The 23127-nt window shown below is 44.3% G+C and overlaps 1 protein-coding gene across 1 annotated transcript; it reads left to right on the forward strand.

Annotated features, from left to right (window-relative positions):
- Nucleotides 1–4650: 4650 nt before the first annotated feature.
- stard15 (StAR-related lipid transfer (START) domain containing 15) lies at nucleotides 4651–13796 on the forward strand (the record flags this gene model as incomplete). Its single annotated transcript, XM_079228534.1, has 6 exons — nucleotides 4651–4797; nucleotides 10999–11146; nucleotides 11222–11325; nucleotides 11651–11768; nucleotides 13442–13494; nucleotides 13581–13796. 6 exons carry the CDS (start codon nucleotides 4651–4653, stop codon nucleotides 13794–13796), a joined length of 786 nt encoding a protein of 261 aa, XP_079084660.1.
- Nucleotides 13797–23127: the final 9331 nt, after the last annotated feature.

The following is a 23127-nucleotide window of genomic DNA, read 5'->3' on the forward strand; positions in this document are numbered from 1 at the left end:
AACATGGTTAAACTCATGAAAATGTTCCAAATCTTTTCTGCCTGTTGACTCTTGTTTGGTGGATTGATGACTGAAGTCTATCAGAAACCATGAAGTAACCATGAAGTAACCATGAAGTAACCATGAAGTAGCCAAGAAGTAACAAGGAAGTAACCATGAAGTAGCCAAGAAGTAACAAGGAAGTAACCAGGAAGTAGCCAGGAAGTAACCAGGAAGTAACCAGGAAGCAACCATGAAGTAACCATGAAGTAGCCAAGAAGTAACAAGGAAGTAACCAGGAAGTAGCCAGGAAGTAACCAGGAAGTAACCAGGAAGCAACCATGAAGTAACCATGAAGTAACCAGGAAGTAACCATGAAGTAACCAGGAAGTAACCATGAAGTAACCATGAAGTAACCATGAAGCAGCAAGGAAGTAACCAGGAAGTAACCAGGAAGTAACCAGACATGTTGGCCATGTTCTTTAGTCATGGAGCAAACAGAACCACACAAAGCCACATCAGCTGCTTGAGGCCTTCCACTCCTCAAGGAGGAGGAGTCTCAAGCCACCATGCTGGTGTTGGTCACTCCTCAACCATCAACACATGTGTGTAACTTCAGTTGGTGTGCGTGCATGTGTGTGTGTGTGTGTGTGCGTGTGTGTGTGTGTGTGTGTGTGTGTGTGTGTAGGTGTGTGTGTGCAGCAGATGGTCTGGAACTCACAGAGCTGCTTTGTGTTCAGGAACAGTTCAGGTTTCCAGCAGATGTTCTCACAGGTCAAAGGTCACGAGCAGCAAGGAAAGGACAGAGCAGCTTTCACCCTCTGATGTGAAGAGGACACACACACACACACACACACACACACACACACACACACACACACACACACACACACACACACACACACTGGTTTCAGGGTGCAGAGCTCTCCCTGCTGGACTCTGAGGTACTCAGAAGTACTCAGAGCCAGTACTACTTCTACTTCAGTAGAAGTACTCAGTAGAAGTACTAGTACATGAATGAGTAAAAGTACACAAGTATCATCAGTTTTTAATGTAAACTCTGCAAAGTAACTAAAGCTGTTGGATGAACATAGTGAAGTATAAAGTACATTGATCAAATACTACTACATCCGGTCCTCAGAGGTAAGTCACTAAGGATACTACATTAGCATGACATGTTTATGAATTATGATTTACAGAAACATAGAAACATCAAGTCCTCAAACTCAACAGGTTTTCAGAGTAAAAGTCTCTGTGTCACAGAGTTAAACTCAACAGGTTTTCAGAGTAAAAGCCTCTGTGGCATAGAGTTAAACTAAACAGGTTTTAAGAATAAAAGCCTATGTGTCATAGAGTTAAAGTAAACAGGTTTTCAGAATAAAAGCCTATGTGTCATAGAGTTAAAGTAAACAGGTTTTCAGAATAAAAGCCTCTGTGTAACTAAACAGGTTAAACTGGACGTCTCAGTTATGAACGTATTTATGAAAGTGCTCTTTCATCACCGTCTAGTTTAGAGAAACCTTCCAATGAGTCTCGCTTCAAACTAACAAAACTTTATTTCAAACTTTTAAAAGTTTCTCAAATCTGTTTACTGAAAACTGACATATTCAAATGCTACAATATTTCCCTCTGATAATAAAACAATACAACACTAACATTGTAGAACACAATACAACACAACAATACAACACAATACAACAATACAATACAACACAACACAACAATACACAACAACAACACAACAATACAACACAATACAACACAACAAGACAACACAACAATACAACACAACAATACAATACAACACAACAACACAATACAACAACACAACAATAAAACACAACGATACAACACAATACAACAACACAATACAACACAACAATGCAACACAACACAACACAATACAACAACAAGACAACACAACAATGCAACACAACAACACAATACAACAACACAATACAACAACACAACAATAAAACACAATGACACAACACAACAACACAAGACAATACAACAATACAACACAACACAACAACACAATACAACAACACAACAATAAAACACAACGACACAACACGACAACACAAGACAATACAACAATACAACACAACACAACAAAACAATACAACAACACAATACAACAACACAACAATAAAACACAACAACACAACACAATACAACAACACAACACAACAATACAACACAACAATACAACACAACAAAACAACAATATTCAATTCAATTCAGTTTATTTTAAATAGCCCAACATCACAAATACAAGTTTGCCTCTGAGGGCTTTACAGTCTGTAACATGACATCCTGTCCCGGGAGCTCACATCGGATCAGGAAAAACTCCCCAATAAAGATAGTAACAACCCTTTCACAGGGAAAACAGGGGAAGAAACCTGAGGGAGAGCAACAGAGGAGGATCCCTCTCCCTGGATGGACAGAAGCAATAGATGTCATGTGGCCAGAATGAACAACGTAACAAAGTTACAGCACATTACATGAATATGACAGAAATTATTCATATAATGAGTAGTATGCATGGTCCATGATCCAGATAGCCACGATCCATTAAGCAGAAGGAGGTAGAGAGGAGGGGCATCAGCAGGGGCAGTGGGAGGGGAAAGCAGGGCCATGGCAGCTGGCAGGCCTGGTTCCAGGCCGGTTCCATCAGCAGGGCCATTGTTGCATCAGCAGGGCCAGGGGGAGGACCGGGGTCCGGACTGAAAGTGGAAGCTGATTCTACAGAAGAGGAGCCCGATAACTGAAAGCTCTAGCCCCCAACCTACTTTTTAAGACTCTGGGAACCACAAGTAACCCTGCATTCAGTGAGGGTAATGCTCTTGTGGGGTAATATGGCACTATAAGGTCCTTAAGATATGATGGTGCATCATCAGTTTTTGTAGGGCTTTGTAGGTGAGGAGAAGGATTTTAAATATGATTCTCGATCTTACAGGAAGCCAGTGGAGAGCAGCTAGTACAGGAGTCATGTGATCTCTCTTCCGCGTCCTTGTTAGTACACGAGCTGCAGCATTCTGGATCAACTGGAGAGATCCAAGGGCTTTACCGGAGCAGCCTGATAATACAACACAATACAACAACACAACAATACAACACAATACAATAATACAACACAACAACACAACACAATACAATACAACACAATTGTAACGACCCTGTTACCCCGTGAGTATCGGGCAGCACATAGAGGGCAACAAACGGTAGTTTCAGGTCCGTAACAACCTTTATTTCGACAGGTAGACAACAATACAACAACACAACCACAGTTTCTGGAAGCAGCTTCTTCTTCTTCTTCTTCTTCTTCTTCTTCTTCTTCTGCTTCTTCTTCTTCTTCTTCTTCTTCTTCTTCTTCTTCTTCTTCTTCTTCTTCTTCTTTTCTCTGCTGACACCTGATCTGTTGACATTACTGTGACTCACACCTCTCATTCCGCCCACTGCTCCACCTGCACAACAGGTATCAGTTACTGTTACTGGTGCATTCAGGGGCTGTCTGAAATCACAGCGCTTAGCTAACAGCTTATGAGTTCAGATTTCTTTAAGGTCCAAAAGTCTCAACAAAATGTAGTTTTCATCCAATCGGTTCAATAGTTCAGATCTGTGACGTCTGATAAGAACCACGTCGTCTCTCCTTCCTCTCCTGTTGCATGGGGATGCTCATATTTACAGGAGCCCCTGAAGGCAGCATTCTTTACATGCAGCCTGTTGCCAGAGATGGTCTATTGAGCAGATGAGTCACTCTATTAATATATAAAACTTTTAATAATATACAACAGATTAATATCAGATAATCACGTCATTTACGTCATGAACACCATGCTGTATAGAAGAAGACTTATATAGGCTTCTATCCAACCAGAGGAGTCACCCCCTGGTGGCCAGGAGAGAGAATGCAGCTTTAACACATGAAGCATATACTTCTATACAACCAGAGGAGTCGCCCCCTGGTGGTCAGGAGAGAGAATGCAGCTTTAACACATGAAGCATATACTTCTATACAACCAGAGGAGTCACCCCCTGGTGGTCAGGAGAGAGAATGCAGCTTTAACACATGAAGCATAGACTTCTATACAACCAGAGGAGTCGCCCCCTGGTGGTCAGGAGAGAGAATGCAGCTTTAACACATGAAGCATAGGCTTCACTTTAAAGCCTTCATCCCAAAAGATTTCTCTTCTAAAAGTGAAATGAAATATTGAAAAATGTGAACAACAATACCAAAATGTCTTGCTGACATTTTTACACGTATTCTAATATTCTGTCAGTCAGACATTGAATGTATTTGTTTTGATGAAACTAAGATGGAATAAATCCTCCTTGCTCGATGTCTCTGATGGAGGAGACACTGAATATATATATATATATATATATATATATATATATATATATATATATATATATATATATATATATATATATACACACAAACAAACAGGTTCAACGTTCCTTTTTTAGTCTCCTGAAAGTGTGGACAGAGTGAGAGGTCTGTGCTCTGTGACCCATCTGTGCAGAGATGTTCAGCTCGCTGTCATCACCTCCCTGCATTTATTCTTTACTCCTCTGTGAGGAGACAGGAGACCCTGAACGCCTCTTTGTATTCTTTGCATTTTATTATCATTATCATTAGTATAGCCCGTCCTGGTCGTGGAGATGCCGGTGCAGATCCCGGACGACGCTGACTTCTCCTCGTTCAGAGAGCGGTGTGTGAGCGCTGCCGGCTGGACCAGCCGCTACAGCAGAGGGGGGGTCACGGTGTGGGGCCGCGAGGAGGAGACCGGGACCCTGCAGACCCTCAAGGTGAGTCAGACCACAGGATCCATCAATAATGATGATTAATACATGCAGCCTGAAGAAACTCCAGTAAAGAAACAGAAAGTTATTATGCATTATACTGTATCTATTATTTTAATCATACTACAATAAATCAGCATTATAGTGGTTATTGTACTCAATAGATCAACGAATCAATAAATCAATCAATAGATCAATCAATCAATATATCAATCAATAGATCAATCAATATATCAATCAATAGATCAATCAATAGATCAATGAATCAATAGATCAATCAATAGATCAATGAATCAATAGATCAATCAATAGATCAACGAATTAATAGATCAATCAATAGATCAATGAATCAATAGAGCAATCAATAGATCAATTAATTAATAAATCAATCAATAGATCAATGAATCAATAGATCAATGAATCAATAGATCAATAAATAGATCAATCAGGTAATCAATAAACTCCTCTGATCATCTCGTGCTGATTGAAGCTGAACTAAATATGTTTATGAACTTCAGTCAACCTGCTGGGTCCTGGTTCAAGTCCCCATGTGGACCCAGTAGACCGTTATCTGGAGAGACGAGAGTCCACCTCCAAGAGGCAGTCCAGTAGTCCTGTATGCCTGTAGTCCTGTAGTCCTGTATGCCTGTAGTCCTGTAGTCCTGTATGCCTGTAGTCCTGTCGTCCTGTATGCCTGTAGTCCTGTATGCCTTTAGTCCTGTAGTCCAGTAGTCCTTTAGTCCAGTAGTCCTGTATGCCTTTAGTCCTGTAGTCCTGTATGCCTGTAGTCCTGTATGCCTGTAGTCCTGTCGTCCTGTATGCCTGTAGTCCTGTATGCCTTTAGTCCTGTAGTCCTGTATGCCTTTAGTCCTGTAGTCCTGTATGCCTGTAGTCCTGTCGTCCTGTATGCCTGTAGTCCTGTATGCCTTTAGTCCTGTAGTCCAGTAGTCCTTTAGTCCTGTATGCCTTTAGTCCTGTATGCCTTTAGTCCTGTAGTCCTGTATGCCTGTAGTCCTGTATGCCTGTAGTCCTGTAGTCCAGTATGCCTGTAGTCCTGTATGCCTTTAGTCCTGTATGCATTTAGTCCTGTAGTCCAGTATGCCTTTAGTCTAGTAGTCCAGTAGTCCTTTAGTCCAGTAGTCCAGTAGTCCTGTATGCCTTTAGTCCTGTAGTTCAGTAGTCCTGTATGCCTCTAGTCCTGTAGTCCAGTATGACTTTAGTCCAGTAGTCCTGTAGTCCAGTAGTCCTGTATGCCTTTAGTCCTGTAGTCCAGTATGCCTGTAGTCTATTAGTCCTGTGTGCCTTTAGTCCTGTAGTTCAGTAGTCCAGTAGTCCAGTAGTCCAGTAGTCCAGTAGTCCTGTATGCCTGCAGTCCTGTAGTCCATTAGTCCTGTATGCCTTTAGTCCTGTAGTTCAGTAGTCCAGTAGTCCAGTAGTCCTGTATGCCTTTAGTCCTGTAGTCCAGTATGCCTGTATGCCTGTAGTCCTTTTAGTCCTGTATGCCTTAAGTCCTGTAGTCCAGTAGTCCTGTATGCCTTTAGTCCTGTAGTCCAGTAGTCCTGTATGCCTTTAGTCCTGTATGCCTTTAGTCCTGTATGCCTTTAGTCCTGTAGTCCAGTAGTCCTGTATGACTTTAGTCATGTAGTCGAGTAGTCCTGTATGCCTTTAGTCCTGTATGCCTTTAGTCCTGTAGTCCAGTAGTCCTGTATGACTTTAGTCATGTAATCGAGTAGTCCTGTATACCTGTAGTCCTGTATGCCTGTAGTTCTGTATGCCTGTAGTCCTGTATTCCTTTAGTCCTGTATGTCTTTAGTCCTGTATGCCTTTAGTCCTGTATGCCTTTAGTCCTGTATGCCTGTAGTCCTGTATGCCTTTAGTCCTGTATGCCTGTAGTCCTGTATGCCTTTAGTCCTGTATGCCTTTAGTCCTGTATGCCTGTAGTCCTGTATGCCTGTAGTCCTGTATTCCTTTAGTCCTGTATGTCTTTAGTCCTGTATGCCTTTAGTCCTGTATGTCTTTAGTCCTGTATGCCTGTAGTCCTGAATGCCTGTAGTCCTGTATGCCTTTAGTCCAGTATGCCTGTAGTCCTGTATGCCTGTAGTCTTGTATGCCTTTAGTCCTGTATGCCTGTGGTCCTGTATGCCTTTAGTCCTGTATGCCTTTAGTCCTGTATGTCTTTAGTCCTGTATGCCTGTAGTCCTGTATGTCTTTAGTCCAGTATGCCTGTAGTCCTGTATGCCTGTAGTCATGTAGTCCTGTATGCCTTTAGTCCTGTATGCCTGTAGTCCTGTATGCCTTTAGTCCTGTATGCCTGTAGTCATGTATGCCTGTAGTCCTGTATGCCTGTAGTCCTGTATGCCTGTAGTCCTGTATGCCTGTCGTCCTGTAGTCCTGTATGCCTGTCGTCCTGTAGTCCTGTATGCCTGTAGTCCTGTATGTCTTTAGTCCTGTAGTCCTGTATGCCTGTAGTCATGTATGCCTGTCGTCCTGTAGTCCCGTATGTCTGTAGTCCTGTAGTCCTGTATGCCTGTAGTCCTGTATGCCTGTCGTCCTGTAGTCCCGTATGCCTGTAGTCCTGTAGTCCTGTATGCCTGTAGTCCTGTAGTCCTGTATGCCTGTAGTCATGTATGCCTGTAGTCCTGTAGTCCTGTATGCCTGTAGTCCTGTAGTCCTGTATGCCTGTAGTCCTGTATGCCTTTAGTCCTGTAGTAAAAAAAATACAGAGATATACACTTGGCTTCAGACCAGCAGCTCTTTTATGATTCATGATTACTGATGATTGTGATCTGAGGACCCTCCAGGTCACGTGTTTGACCTGAAGCTGACCACAGGAAGTCAACCACAGGACCACAGGAAGTAAACCATAGGACCACAGGAAGTCAACCACAGGACCACAGGAAGTTAACCACAGGACCACAGGAAGTCAACCACAGGACCACAGGAAGTCAACCACAGGACCACAGGAAGTCAACCACAGGAAATCAACCACAGGAAGTTAACAACAGAAAGTTAACAACAGGAAGTCAACCACAGGAAGTTAACAACAGGAAGTTAACAACAGGAAGTCAACCACAGGAAGTCAACCACAGGAAGTTAACAACAGGAAGTAAACCACAGGAAGTTAACCACAGGAAGACAACCACAGGAAATCAACCACAGGAAGTTAACCACAGGAAGACAACCACAGGAAGTCAACCACAAGACCACAGGAAGTCACTGTACTGTGGAGACACACACACACACACACACACACACACACACACACACACACACACACACTGATGCAGAAGCCCATCTGATGATGATAAGGATGATGATGAGATGAGGATGATGAAGATGATGATGAGATGAGGATGATGAGGATGCTGATGAGATGAGGATTATGAGGATGATGAGGATGGTGGTGGTGATGAGGATGATAAGGATGATGATGAGATGAGGATGATGATGAGATGAGGATTATGAGGATGATGAGGATGGTGGTGGTGATGAGGATGATAAGGATGATGATGAGATGAGGATTATGCGGATGATGAGGATGGTGGTGGTGATGAGGATGATAAGGATGATGATGAGATGAGGATTATGATGAGATGATGATGATGAGGATGATGAGGATGGTGGTGGTGATGAGGATGAGGAGGAGGATGATGAGAATGATGCTCCTGTGTTAATAATTCACTGAGTCTCTTCTCTCACATTAATAATTAACGTCACCTGTACAGGTGACTGGACAGGTACTGATGAAAGACGTACTAAACTGTACAGAAAATATGAAATATTATTCCATATAATAGAATAAGCTCAGAATTGTGTCTCTGCTCTTTGCAGATGATGTGGTTGTTTGTTCCATTTTGTATTGTTTAATGTTTGTCAAGCTCCTTCGTGTTTTCTTCAACTCTTGAAACTTGAAATTGAAACTGATGTTTGCTGTGAGACCTTCCATGTTTCAACTCAAGTAATCAGCAGCCTGCACTGGCCTACTAGTGGTGCATTCTGGGACTTGTAGTCTTTTTTTTCTTCTGTTGAGGAACTCAACAATGTTGAACAGGTGAAGAGATGATTGACAGCAGGGTTCAGAGCTTATGACATAACAACAACAATGTCCATCAGACAGACACGGAGGTGTTGCAACATAGCTAGGCTAGCATCTCCCCCTGCGTCCAGTGTTTGTGCTAAGCTAAGCTAGACACGTCTGTCCATTTCACCTTCTCGTCTGACTGAAGATGGAAAACCAGATTTAGTGGTTTTATGTTAATATATAATCAACATTCTTTTCATAAAACACTCTATAAAGTCAAATAAAGGTGTGACTTCTTGACCTCAGAGCGACCTTCAGGTCTCTCCTTGACAGGAACGAGACTGAGGAAGAAGAAGGGAGGACTGCTGCTGAGTGACGGACACAAAGACACGACGCGTTATGAATTATTAACGCTGCAGCAGAGCCGCTGATTGAGTTACACGCAGCGTGTCACATGATCTGAGGACGCGGCTCGGTCCACAGATTACAGCATGGAAAATGATGACGTCCTGTCTGTGTGTGTGTAACCTGTCTGTCTGTAACCTGTCTGTGTGTAACCTGTCTGTCTGTAACCTGTCTGTGTGTGTATCCTGTCTGTCTGTAACCTGTCTGTGTGCAACCTGTCTGTCTGTAACCTGTCTGTGTGTGTAACCTGTCTGTCTGTAACCTGTCTGTGTGGAACCTGTCTGTCTGTAACCTGTCTGTGTGTGTAACCTGTCTGTGTGTAACCTGTGTGTGTGTAACCTGTCTGTGTGTAACCTGTGTGTGTGTAACCTGTCTGTGTGTGTATCCTGTCTGTCTGTAACCTGTCTGTGTGCAACCTGTCTGTCTGTAACCTGTCTGTGTGTGTAACCTGTCTGTCTGTAACCTGTCTGTGTGGAACCTGTCTGTCTGTAACCTGTCTGTGTGTGTAACCTGTCTGTGTGTAACCTGTGTGTGTGTAACCTGTCTGTGTGTAACCTGTGTGTGTGTAACCTGTCTGTCTGCAACCTGTCTGTCTGCAGCCTGTCTGTGTGTAACTTGTCTGTGTGTAACCTGTCTGTCTGCAACCTGTCTGTGTGTAACTTGTCTGTGTGTAACCTATCTGTGTGTAACCTGTCTGTCTGTAACCTGTCTGTGTGGAACCTGTCTGTCTGTGTTTAACCTGTGTGTAGCCTGTCTGTGTGTAACCTGTCTGTGTAACCTGTCTGTGTGTAACCTGTCTGTGTAACCTGTCTGTGTGTAACCTGTGTGTGTGTAACCTGTCTGTCTGCAACCTGTCTGTCTGCAGCCTGTCTGTGTGTAGCCTGTCTGTGTGTAACTTGTCTGTGTGTAACCTGTCTGTCTGTAACCTGTCTGTCTGCAACCTGTCTGTGTGTAACTTGTCTGTCTGTAACCTGTCTGTGTGTAACTTGTCTGTGTGTAACCTATCTGTGTGGAACCTGTCTGTCTGTGTTTAACCTGTGTGTAGCCTGTCTGTGTGTAACCTGTCTGTCTGTGTTTAACCTGTGTGTAACCTGTCTGTCTGTGTTTAACCTGTGTGTAACCTGTCTGTCTGTGTTTAACCTGTGTGTAACCTGTCTGTGTGTAACCTGTCTGTGTAACCTGTCTGTGTAACCTGTCTGTGTGTAACCTGTCTGTGTGCAACCTGTCTGTGTGTAACCTGTCTGTCTGTGTGTAACCTGTCTGTGTGTAGCCTGTCTGTGTGTTTCTTAGAACGAGAAACTGGGAAACATTTCAACACAAAAGAAAAGCAATCCTTCGTATGAGCCGATGTCTCAGGTTGGTTCATGAGAAGCTCCGAAAGGGAAACCACCAGTAACCAGTATAGTGTTCATGTTTACCACCAGTTAACCAGTTCAGCTGCAGTACCTGTGTACATGTTTACCTGTTTACCTCTCTACCTGTGTACCTGTTTACCTGTGTACATGTGTACCTGTTTACCGCTCTACCTGTTTACCTCTCTACCTGTGTACCTGTCTACCTCTCTACCTGTGCACCTGTTTACCTGTGTACCTGTGTACCTGTTTACCTCTCTACATGTATACCTGTTTACCGCTCTACCTGTGTACCTGTGTACATGTGTACATGTGCACCTGTTTACCTGTGTGCCTGTGTACCTGTTTACCTCTCTACCTGTGTACCTGTGCACCTGCTGAGCCTCTGAGTGGAGGTTGTAGTGAACCGTCTGCGTCTCTGTGTCTCAGATGAGGATCGTGTGCAAAGACGTGTCGGCTGAGACGCTGTACGACGTCCTCCACGACAGCAGCTACCGCAGGAAGTGGGACGCCAACATGATCGACACGTACGACATCGGGAGGCTGACCGCCAACGCAGACGTGGGATATTACTCCTGTCAGTCCTCCGCACGCCGGACGCACGCTTGCTTCATGTTTCATGTGTGTTCTAACGTGCGTGTGTTGTTTGAAGGGAAATGTCCGAGTCCTCTGAAGAACAGGGACTTTGTGACGATGAGGTCTTGGCTTCCTCTCGGCAACGACTACCTGATCATCAACTACTCCGTCAAACACCCGGTGAGCTCTCCGTCACGCCGCCTCCTTTCTGAGATCCCCTGGTCTCTAGATGAAGGCTTGGTTCTCCACATGTGAGCAGAATAGTCTGAAGAGGAGCCCGGCTGCCTTAGAGCTCCGGGCACCACTGCTGGATGTATAGTCTTAGTCCAGGGTCAATTTCACACCTGGAACTTGACAGAAAGACCAGAACCAGGTTGTGATTCTCACCGTCGGCACCACGAGGTTCATGTTCAGCAGATGTTTCCTGATGTTTGAAGATGGCAGTCGCTTCATTGGACCAGAATTAGACGTTCAGAATGAACCTTCTCCTCCGGTGTCTCCTCAGGAACATCCTCCCAAAAAGGACTACGTCCGAGCCGTGTCCCTGTTGACCGGGTACCTGATCCAGTCCAACGGAGCCAGCTGCTCCACCCTCTACTACCTGACCCAGATGGACCCGCGAGGTGAGCCTGAACTCTCTTAACACAAGGAACTCTCACTGGCTGTGAAGGGAGAGCCCAGTCAGTCAGTAAACAACCAGTAAAACCACTGTGTTTCTGCAACGTTGTCTCTCTGTAATGTTGTCTCTCTGTAACGTTGTCTCTCTGTAACATTGTCTCTCTTTAATGTTGTCTCTCTGTAACGTTGTCTCTCTGTAACGTTGTTCTCTCTGTAATGTTGTCTCTCTGTAATGTTGTCTCTGTAACGTTGTCCTCTTTGTAACATTCTCTCTCTGTAACGTTGTCTCTCTGTAATGTTGTCCTTTCTGTAAAGTTGTCTCTCTGTAACGTTGTCTCTCTGTAATGTTGTCTCTCTGTAACGTTGTCTCTCTGTAACGTTGTCTCTCTGTAACGTTGTCTCTCTGTTAACGTTGTCTCTCTGTAATGTTGTCTCTCTGTAACGTTGTCCTTTCTGTAACATTGTCCTCTCTGTAATGTTGTCCTCTCTGTAATGTTGTCTCTGTAACGTTGTCCTCTTTGTAACATTCTCTCTCTGTAACGTTGTCTCTCTGTAATGTTGTCCTTTCTGTAAAGTTGTCTCTCTGTAACGTTGTCTCTCTGTAATGTTGTCTCTCTGTAACGTTGTCTCTCTGTAACGTTGTCTCTCTGTAACGTTGTCTCTCTGTTAACGTTGTCTCTCTGTAATGTTGTCTCTCTGTAACGTTGTCCTTTCTGTAACATTGTCCTCTCTGTAATGTTGTCCTCTCTGTAATGTTGTCTCTCTGGAACGTTGTTCTCTCTGTAATGTTGTCTCTCTGTAATATTGTCTCTCTGTAACGTTGTCTCTCTGTAACGTTGTCTCTCTGTAATGTTGTCTCTCTGTAACGTTGTCTCTCTGTAATGTTGTCTCTCTGTAATGTTGTCTCTCTGTAATGTTGTCTCTTTGTAACGTTGTCTCTCTGTAACGTTGTCTCTGTAACGTCCCTCTGTAATGTTGTCTCTCTGTAATGTTGTCTCTCTGTAACGTTGTCTCTCTGTAATGTTGTCTCTCTGTAATGTTGTCTCTGTAACGTCTCTCTGTAATGTTGTCTCTCTGTAACGTTGTCTCTCTGTAACGTTGTCTCTCTGTAATGTTGCCTCTCTGTAACGTTGTCTCTCTGTAACGTTGTCTCTCTGTAGTGTTGTCTCTCTGTAACGTTGTCTCTCTGTAACGTTGTCCTCTATGTAACGTTGTCTCTCTGTAACGTTGTCCTCTATGTAACGTTGTCTCTCTGTAACGTCTCTCTGTAACGTTGTCTCTCTGTAACGTTGTCCTCTATGTAACGTTGTCTCTCTGTAACGTCTCTCTGTAACGTTGTCTCTCTGTAACGTTGTCCTCTCTGAAACGTTGTCTCTATGTAACGTTGTCTCTCTGTAGTGTTGTCTCTCTGTAACGTTGTCTCTCTGTAACGTTGTCCTCTATGTAACGTTGTCCTCCATGTAATGTTGTCTCTCTGTAACGTTGTCTCTCTGTAACGTTGTCCTCTATGTAACGTTGTCCTCCATGTAATGTTGTCTCTCTGTAACGTTGTCTCTCTGTAACGTTGTCCTCTATGTAACGTTGTCTCTCTGCAACGTCTCTCTGTAACGTTGTCTCTCTGTAACGTTGTCTCTCTGTAACGTTGTCCTCTCTGTAACGTTGTCCTCTCTGTCTGCAGGCTCGTTACCAAAGTGGGTCGTGAACCGAGTGTCTCAGTTTGTGGGCCCAAAGGTAAAGTCTTCTTCCGTGGCTATGAGAGGAGCGTGAGCGCCTCCACCTCGTCCTCACGTTTCCTCGCTGTGTCTCTGTCCCCTCAGGCCATGAGGAAGATCTACAAGGCGTCCCTGAAGTACCCGGACTGGAAGAGGAAGCACAACCCGGGCCTGAAGCCGTGGACGTTCCCCGAGCAGAACGTTCTGCCGTGTGTCAGCGTGGCGGAGCTGAGCGTCCAGAGAGCCGACTCGCTGGAGAACATCGACGAGAGCGGCCTGAGCGAGGACAAGGCACCGCACAGCGAGGACGAGGAGGCGTAGGACGAGGACGCGCTCGCTCACTTCCTGTTTGCTCCCTTTGTTTGTTTGTCTCGCTGACAAGGGCCCACAGGCCGGTTCTTCTTCTGTGGTTTTACAGCAACGTGCTCAGTGTTACTCCCGTTACTAATAAAGACGCCTGGTGAGATGATGTCATGATTCAAGGTGTCCTGCTCAGGTTAGAGGCTGGAGACACGCCCCCAGACAACCACAACACGCCCCAAACAACCACAACACGCCCCAAACAACCAGAACACGCCCCAAGCAACCACACAACCACAACACGCCCCAAACAACTACAACACGCCCCAAACAACCACACAACCACAACACGCCCCAAACAACCACAACACGCCCCAGACAACCACAACACGCCCCAGACAACCACAACACGCCCCAAACAACCACACAACCACAACACGCCCCAAACAACCACAACACGCCCCAAACAACCACAACACGCCCCAGACAACCACAACATATGGCGATGTTTGTTATCGATTCATTGATTATGAAATGTGAGAGAGTGATTACGATGCAGAAGATAGTTTATTATTCACCGACGTTTGGATGTGAAAGTCTCAAGCAGCTCCAACAGGGATCAGACACAAGTGTGTTCAGTCATGAGGGGGCGTGTCCACAAGCCAAATCTACACAGTGTGGGAGGAGCTTATTCCTGCCTCACTCTTCAAGTATTAAAAATCGCATTTAAAGGAACGGTTTGACCAAAAAGGTTATAAATGTAAGTAAATAAAGTCACTTAATAACAACACAGGAGTGATCTCATATATATATATATATATATATATATATATATATATATATATATATATATATATATATATATATATATATATATATATATATATATATATATATGTACCTGTATATATCAGGGTCCATAAAACAATGATTTCACAGACCTGGACCTCAGGAGTATCACTCCAGCAGTGGTTCTCAGATGGGGGTACGTGAGATTTAAAATGATCATCCATTAAAAAATCCTTTGCAATTAGTTATTTAATAAATATTTAATGAAATTTAAATTCATGAACTGAACTGTATGTATTTTATATTAAATCAGACTCTGATGGCAAAGCGATGTTATTACACTGTTATTACATTGTTATTACACCGTTAATACATTGTTATTACATTGTTACTACACTGGTATTACATTATTTATTCAACCTAAAAGGCTTTGCGCTGGTCAGGGGTTGAGAACCACGACACAGAAACCTGAATGACCTGAATGACCTAAAGGACCTGAATGACCTGAAGGACCTGAAGGACCTGAAGGACCTAAATGACTTGAATGACCAGAATGACCTGAATGACCTAAAGGACCTGAAGGACCTGAATGACCTAAAGGACCTGAAGGACCTTAGGACCTGAAGGACCTGAATGACCTGAAGGACCTGAAGGACCTAAAGGACCCGAATGACCAGAATGACCCAATGGACCTGAATGACCTAAAGGACCTAAAGGACCTGAAGGACCAGAATGACCTAAAGGACCTAAAGGACCTGAAGGACCTGAAGGACCTGAATGACCTGAAGGACCTGAAGGACCTAAATGACTTGAATGACCAGAATGACCAGAATGACATAAGGGACCTGAAGGACCTGAATGACCTGAAGGACCTAAAGGACCTGAAGGACCTAAAGGACTTGAAGGTCCTGAATGACCTAAAGGACCAGAATGACCTAAAGGACCTGAATGACCTAAATAACCTAAAGGACCTAAAGGACCTGAAGGACCTGAATGACCTAAAGGACCTGAAGGACCTAAAGGACCCGAATGACCAGAATGACCCAATGGACCTGAATGACCTGAATAACCTGAAGGACCTAAAGGACCTGAAGGACCTAAAGGACCTGAATGACCAGAATGACCTGAAGGACCTGAAGGACCTGAATGACCAGAATGACCAGAATGACCTAAATGACCTGAAGGACCTGCATGATCTAAAGGACCAGAATGACCTAAAGGACCTGAAAGACCTGAAGGACCAGAATGACCAGAAGGACCTGAATGACCAGAATGACCTAAAGGATCTGAAGGACCTGAAGGACCAAAATGACCTAAAGGAACTGAATGACCAGAATGACCTAAAGGACCTGAAGGACCTGAATAATCAGAATGACCTAAAGGACCTGAAGGACCTGAATGACCTGAAGGACCTGAAGGACCTGAAGGACCTAAAGGACCTGAATGACCTAAAGGACCTGAAGGACCTGAAGGACCTGAAGGACTTGAAGGTCCTGAATGACCTAAAGGACCAGAATGACCTAAAGGACCTGAATGACCTAAAGAACCTAAAGGACCTAAAGGACCTGAAGGACCTGAATGACCTAAAGGACCTGAAGGACCTAAAGGACCCGAATGACCAGAATGACCCAATGGACCTGAATGACCTAAAGGACCTGAAGGACCTAAAGGACCCGAATGACCAGAATGACCCAATGGACCTGAATGACCTAAAGGACCTGAATGACCTAAAGGACCAGAATGACTTAAAGGACCTGAAGGACCTGAATGATCAGAATGACCTAAAGGACCTGAAGGACCTGAATAACCTGAAGGACCTAAAGGACCTGAAGGACCTAAAGGACTTGAAGGTCCTGAATGACCTAAAGGACCAGAATGACCTAAAGGACCTGAATGACCTAAATAACCTAAAGGACCTAAAGGACCTGAAGGACCTGAATGACCTAAAGGACCTGAAGGACCTAAAGGACCCGAATGACCAGAATGACCCAATGGACCTGAATGACCTAAAGGACCTGAATGACCTAAAGGACCTGAAGGACCTAAAGGACCAGAATGACCAGAATGACCCAATGGACCTGAATGACCTAAAGGACCTGAATGACCTAAAGGACCAGAATGACCTAAAGGACCTGAAGGACCTGAATGATCAGAATGACCTAAAGGACCTGAATGACCAGAATGACCTGAAGGACCTGAAGGACCTGAATGACCAGAATGACCAGAATGACCTAAATGACCTGAAGGACCTGCATGATCTAAAGGACCAGAATGACCTAAAGGACCTGAAAGACCTGAAGGACCAAAATGACCTAAAGGACCTGAATGACCAGAATGACCTAAAGGACCTGAAGGATCAGAATGACCTAAAGGACCTGAAGGACCTGAATGACCTGAAGGACCTGAAGGACCTGAAGGACCTGAATGACCAGAATGACCTGAAGGACCTGAAGGACCTGAATGACCAGAATGACCAGAATGACCTAAATGACCAGAATGACCAGAAGGACCTGAATGACCAGAATGACCTAAAGGATCTGAAGGACCTGAAGGACCAAAATGACCTAAAGGACCTGAATGACCAGAATGACCTAAAGGACCTGAAGGATCAGAATGACCTAAAGGACCTGAAGGACCTGAATGACCTGAAGGACCTGAAGGACCTGAAGGACCTAAAGGACCTGAATGACCTAAAGGACCTGAAGGACCTAAAGGACCTGAAGGACCTGAAGGACTTGAAGGTCCTGAATGACCTAAAGGACCAGAATGACCTAAAGGACCTGAATGACCTAAAGAACCTAAAGGACCTAAAGGACCTGAAGGACCTGAATGACCTAAAGGACCTGAAGGACCTAAAGGACCCGAATGACCAGAATGACCCAAATGGACCTGAATGACCTAAAGGACCTGAATGACCTATAGGACCAGAATGACTTAAAGGACCTGAATGACCTGAATGACCAGAATGACCAGAATGACCTAAATGACCTGAAGGACCTGCATGACCTAAAGGACCAGAATGACCTAAAGGACCTGAAAGACCTGAAGGACCAGAATGACCAGAAGGACCTGAATGACCAGAATGACCTAAAGGATCTGAAGGACCTGAAGGACCAAAATGACCTAAAGGACCTGAATGACCAGAATGACCAAAAGGACCTGAAGGACCTGAATGATCAGAATGACCTAAAGGACCTGAAGGACCTGAATGACCTGAAGGACCTAAAGGACCTGAAGGACCTAAAGGACCTGAAGGACCTGAAGGACCTGAAGGACCTGAATGACCTAAAGGACCTGAATGACCTAAAGGACCTGAATGACCAGAATGACCTAAAGGACCTGAAAGACCTGAAGGACCAGAATGACCAGAAGGACCTGAATGACCAGAATGACCTAAAGGACCTGAAGTACCTGAATGACCAGAATGATCTAAAGGACCTGAATGACCTGAATGACCTGAAGGACCAGAATGACCTAAAGGACCTGAAGGACCTGAAGGGTCCACCAGGGGGCGACGCAGGACAGACTACATCTACAAACACAACATTCTACTGATCGGTCAATACTTTTACTTATTATTATACTTTAATACTTTACTTTAGTCAATTTCTTACTCATGATGGAGTAGTTTCACTGTGTACTGTGTACTGTATACTGTGTACTAGTACTTTTACTGCAATAAAAATATTGTAATAATCACAAAATGTTCTTCAGAAACTTCTTTAAAGTTGTGAGATTTTATGAAAACTCACTCAATTAAACTAAACCAATTTATAATATATAAAGTTTACTACTGGATTAAATTAGTCTCATACTGGATTAAATTAGTCTCATACTGGATTAAGTTAGTCTCATACTGGATTAAATTAGTCTCATACTGGATTAAATTAGTCTCATACTGCTGAGGGTGTTAGTCTTGCAGGCGGTGCTGAGGGCGTTAGTCCTGCTGGCGGTGCTGAGGGTGTTAGTCCTGCAGGCGGTGCTGAGGGCGTTAGTCCTGCAGCGATGAGGAAACGTTATGTTTCACTGCTTCCTTCTTCTTTGGGGCCTGAAATATGCAGCGGGGCTCCGGATCCTCTCTGTATTGTCTCAGGCACTTCCTGTTTCCTGTCTGATTGTTGTTTGGCTCAATGAGGAAGCGTCCAGCTTCTTACGCTGCTCACAGAGGACAGGACGTGGGTCCACGTCCTCCCTGCTGCTCAAGTACAACAGACTAGTACAAGTATCATGTGTACAGACCATAATACTCACGTCGCCATGGGCACCTGAACAGGGCTGCAGGGCCCAGGGAACGGTTTGAGGAAGTTTCATGTTTTCAGGCAAGATGAAGACGAGATGAAGACGAGATGATGAAGACGAGATGATAAAGACAAGATAAAGACCAGATGATGAAGACCAGATGAAGACCAGATGATGAAGACCAGATGAAGACCAGATGAAGACCAAATGATGAAGACCAGATGAAGACCAGATGATGAAGACGAGATAAAGACCAGATGATGAAGACCAGATGATGAAGACCAGATGAAGACCAGATGGTGAAGAAGAGATGTGAAGACCAGATGAAGAAGAGATGGTGAAGACGAGATGAAGACCAGATGAAGACCAGATGAAGACTAGATGAAGACCAGATGAAGACCAGATGAAGACCAGATGAAGACTAGATGAAGACCAGATGAAGACCAGATGAAGACTAGATGAAGACCAGATGAAGACCAGATGAAGACCAGATGAAGACCAGATGAAGACGAGGTGATGAAGACAAGATGATGAAGACAAGATAAAGACCAGATGATGAAGACCAGATGAAGACCAGATGAAGACGAGGTGATGAAGACAAGATGATGAAGACAAGATAAAGACCAGATGATGAAGACCAGATGAAGACCAGATGAAGACCAGATGAAGACCAGATGATGAAGACCAGATAAAGACCAGATGATGAAGACCAGATGAAGACCAGATGAAGACCAGATGATGAAGACGAGATGATGAAGACGAGGTGAAGACGAGATGATGAAGACCAGATGAAGACCAGATGATGAAGACGAGATGATGAAGACGAGATGAAGACGAGATGGTCAAGAAGAGATGGTGAAGACGAGATGAAGACGAGATGAAGACAAGATGATGAAGAAGAGATGGTGAAGACGAGATGAAGACGAGATGATGAAGACGAGATGAAGACGAGATGAAGGCGAGATGATGAAGACGAGATGGTGAAGACGAGATGAAGACGAGATGAAGATGAGATGAAGACCAGGATTACAGGAAGCAGCTGCTGCTGCAAACAGGAAACTAGGATGTCCTCCGTCAGGAGCGTTGACGTTAGCCAATGAGAGGACAGAGGCCTCGGCAGGAAGCTGCACCTCCAACACAGAACTTCAAAGTAAAACAGACTCTTATGTTTAGAGCTGCATACCTCACAATAAAACCAGGAACAGAACATAATAAATATATGAATATTAGTTTGTTTGTCCTTTTTGATTTCAATAAGTTTCATGTTTGTCTACATCGTTAAAGGATATTTATTATTTAAATAAGAAGGATGAGCACATTTATATTATTTTCCTACTAAATTATATATATATATTTAACAATTCTTACATCATTAATATGTCTCAAGATTGTAAGTATATAATTGTCTTTATCAGTATGTTTATAGTATATATTTATGTATACATATTTATATAGTATATTATTTTACTTACTGATGGATTATATTTATTTGATTGATTATTATTTTACATACATTACAATATTCTGATCTATTTATATTGATTATTATATTATTACATTGTTTATGTGTATAAATTACTATTGATATGATTGTGGGTTATTAAAATAACTAGAACATCAATATTGGTTTTATTGGGTGGGGCGGAAGCAGTTCGTGTAAAGTAGATATTATACTAAAGCTTTTAATTTGAAACGGAAGCACCTTCGCTTGCTGTGCAGCTTGACGCGTCTCCTCCCAGAGCTCCCAGTGGCTGAGCGCGGCTCCGGACACTGGTTTACTCACCGGGACAGAGACCTGCAGACACCAGCAACCAGACCGGGACCAAGACCAAAAACCAGACCAGGACCAAGATCAGAAACCAGACCAGAACGCAGAGCGGATCAGAGGTGAGACTTTAAATGTGTTGGTCTCAGATTAAAGAGAGTCCGTCAGGGAGTCCTGCAGGAAGCTGTCGGTCCGACAGAGTCCTGACAGAGTCCTGGTCCTGACAGAGTCCTGGTCCTGACAGAGTCCTGACAGAATCCTGGTCCTGACAGGGTCCTGGTCCTGACAGAGTCCTGACAGAGTCCTGGTCCTGACAGGGTCCTGACAGAATCCTGGTCCTGACTGGGTCCTGGTCCTGACAGAGTCCTGGTCCTGACAGAGTCCTGACAGAGTCCTGCTCCTGACAGGGTCCTGACAGGGTCCTGGTCCTGACAGAGTCCTAGTCCTGACAGGGTCCTGGTCCTGACAGGGTCCTGACAGAGTCCTGGTCCTAACTGGGTCCTGGTCCTGACAGAGTCCTGGTCCTGACAGGGTCCTGACAGGGTCCTGGTCCTGACAGAGTCCTGGTCCTGACAGGGTCCTGACAGGGTCCTGGTCCTGACAGAGTCCTGGTCCTGACAGGGTCCTGACAGGGTCCTGGTCCTGACTGGGTCCTGGTCCTGACAGGGTCCTGGTCCTGACAGAGTCCTGACAGAGTCCTGGTCCTGACAGTGTCCTGGTCCTGACAGGGTCCTGACAGGGTCCTGGTCCTGACTGGGTCCTGGTCCTGACAGGGTCCTGACAGGGTCCTGGTCCTGACAGAGTCCTGGTCCTGACAGTGTCCTGGTCCTGACAGGGTCCTGACAGGGTCCTGGTCCTGACTGGGTCCTGGTCCTGACAGGGTCCTGACAGGGTCCTGGTCCTGACAGAGTCCTGGTCCTGACAGGGTCTTGACAGGGTCCTGGTCCTGACAGAGTCCTGGTCCTGACAGGGTCCTGACAAGGTCCTGGTCCTGACAGAGTCCTGGTCCTGACAGGGTCTTGACAGGGTCCTGGTCCTGACAGAGTCCTGGTCCTGACAGGGTCCTGACAAGGTCCTGGTCCTGACAGAGTCCGGGTCCTGACAGGGTCCTGGTCCTGACAGAGTCTTGACAGGGTCCTGGTCCTGACAGAGTCCTGGTCCTGACAGGGTCCTGACAAGGTCCTGGTCCTGACAGAGTCCTGGTCCTGACAGGGTCCTGGTCCTGACTGGGTCCTGGTCCTGACAGGGTCTTGACAGAGTCCTGGTCCTGATAGGGTCCTGGTCCTGACAGAGTCCTGGTCCTGACAGGGTCCTGGTCCTCTGAGTCTCTTCCTCTCTGTCAAAATAACGCAGGGAGGAGGTTTTGATGCGTCTTTGATGTCAGACGGAGAGGACACGGTCTGACGAAGAGGATGATGAAGATGATGAAGATAATAACAATAATAACAATAGGGAGTCTATCTATAATAATTATATCTATAATAACCCAATGCTTATTATAGATATGATCATAAAGATATCAATTATGTTAGTTATTATGTCAGTTATTATCTTCATCACAAGTTGAATCTGGTTTCTGGAACTGGTCTTTGACACCACTGCAGACTGGTTCTAGTGGTCTGGTGCCAGCAGGGTGGATCTGCAGCTCTGCTTTCATTTAGAGCTTCATATCCACATGTGTATGAGACAATAAGTTATTACAGACTCATATTTGATGTTTTGATGAAAGATTCATCACTCTGGGCGGGATATTAATAAATATTTATAATAAATAGTTGTGAAATTACAATTCATACCGATTCAATTGGAACTGAAATATATAAAATATAAATTGGCAGCTGTTTTTTATTATTAATATATCGTTTAGATGATTAGACCAAAAATAAACTTATTTCATTCTGTGTCAGATTTTTTTTTGTTTGTTTTATATTTGAGTAAAGTGAAGTGTTAATGCATTTATTATGAATACAAATAAAATAAAATCAGTTACGAAAAACGTCATCAAACTGAAGCACAAAGTGAGAAAGTGAAACATATAGTGAGACATGCAGTGAGACATGCAGTGAGACATGTAGTGAGACATGCAGTGAGACATGTAGTGAGACATGTAGTGAGACATGCAGTGAGACATGTAGTGAGACATGCAGTGAGACATGTAGTGAGACATGCAGTGAGACATGTAGTGAGACATGCAGTGAGACATGTAGTGAGACATGCAGTGAGACATGCAGTGAGACATGCAGTGAGACATGCAGTGAGACATGCAGTGAGACATGTAGTGAGACATGCAGTGAGACATGCAGTGAGACATTTACATGCAACACAAACATCCTGTCAAGAGGAAACTCAGCTTCCTGTTACAGCAGAAGCTTCACAGTAACATTCACAGAACCAAATCATCTTCACAGTACCAGAATACTTCATAGTACCAGAATACATCTCAGTACCAGAATACATCATAGTACAGGAGTACAGGAGTACAGGAGTACAGGAGTACAAGAGTACAGGAGTACAGGAGTACAGGAGTACAGGAGTACCAGGAGTACAGGAGTACCAGGA

This window comes from Taurulus bubalis, assembly GCF_910589615.1.
Source record: "Taurulus bubalis genome assembly, chromosome: 13".
In the NCBI taxonomy this organism is placed as follows: domain Eukaryota; kingdom Metazoa; phylum Chordata; class Actinopteri; order Perciformes; family Cottidae; genus Taurulus; species Taurulus bubalis.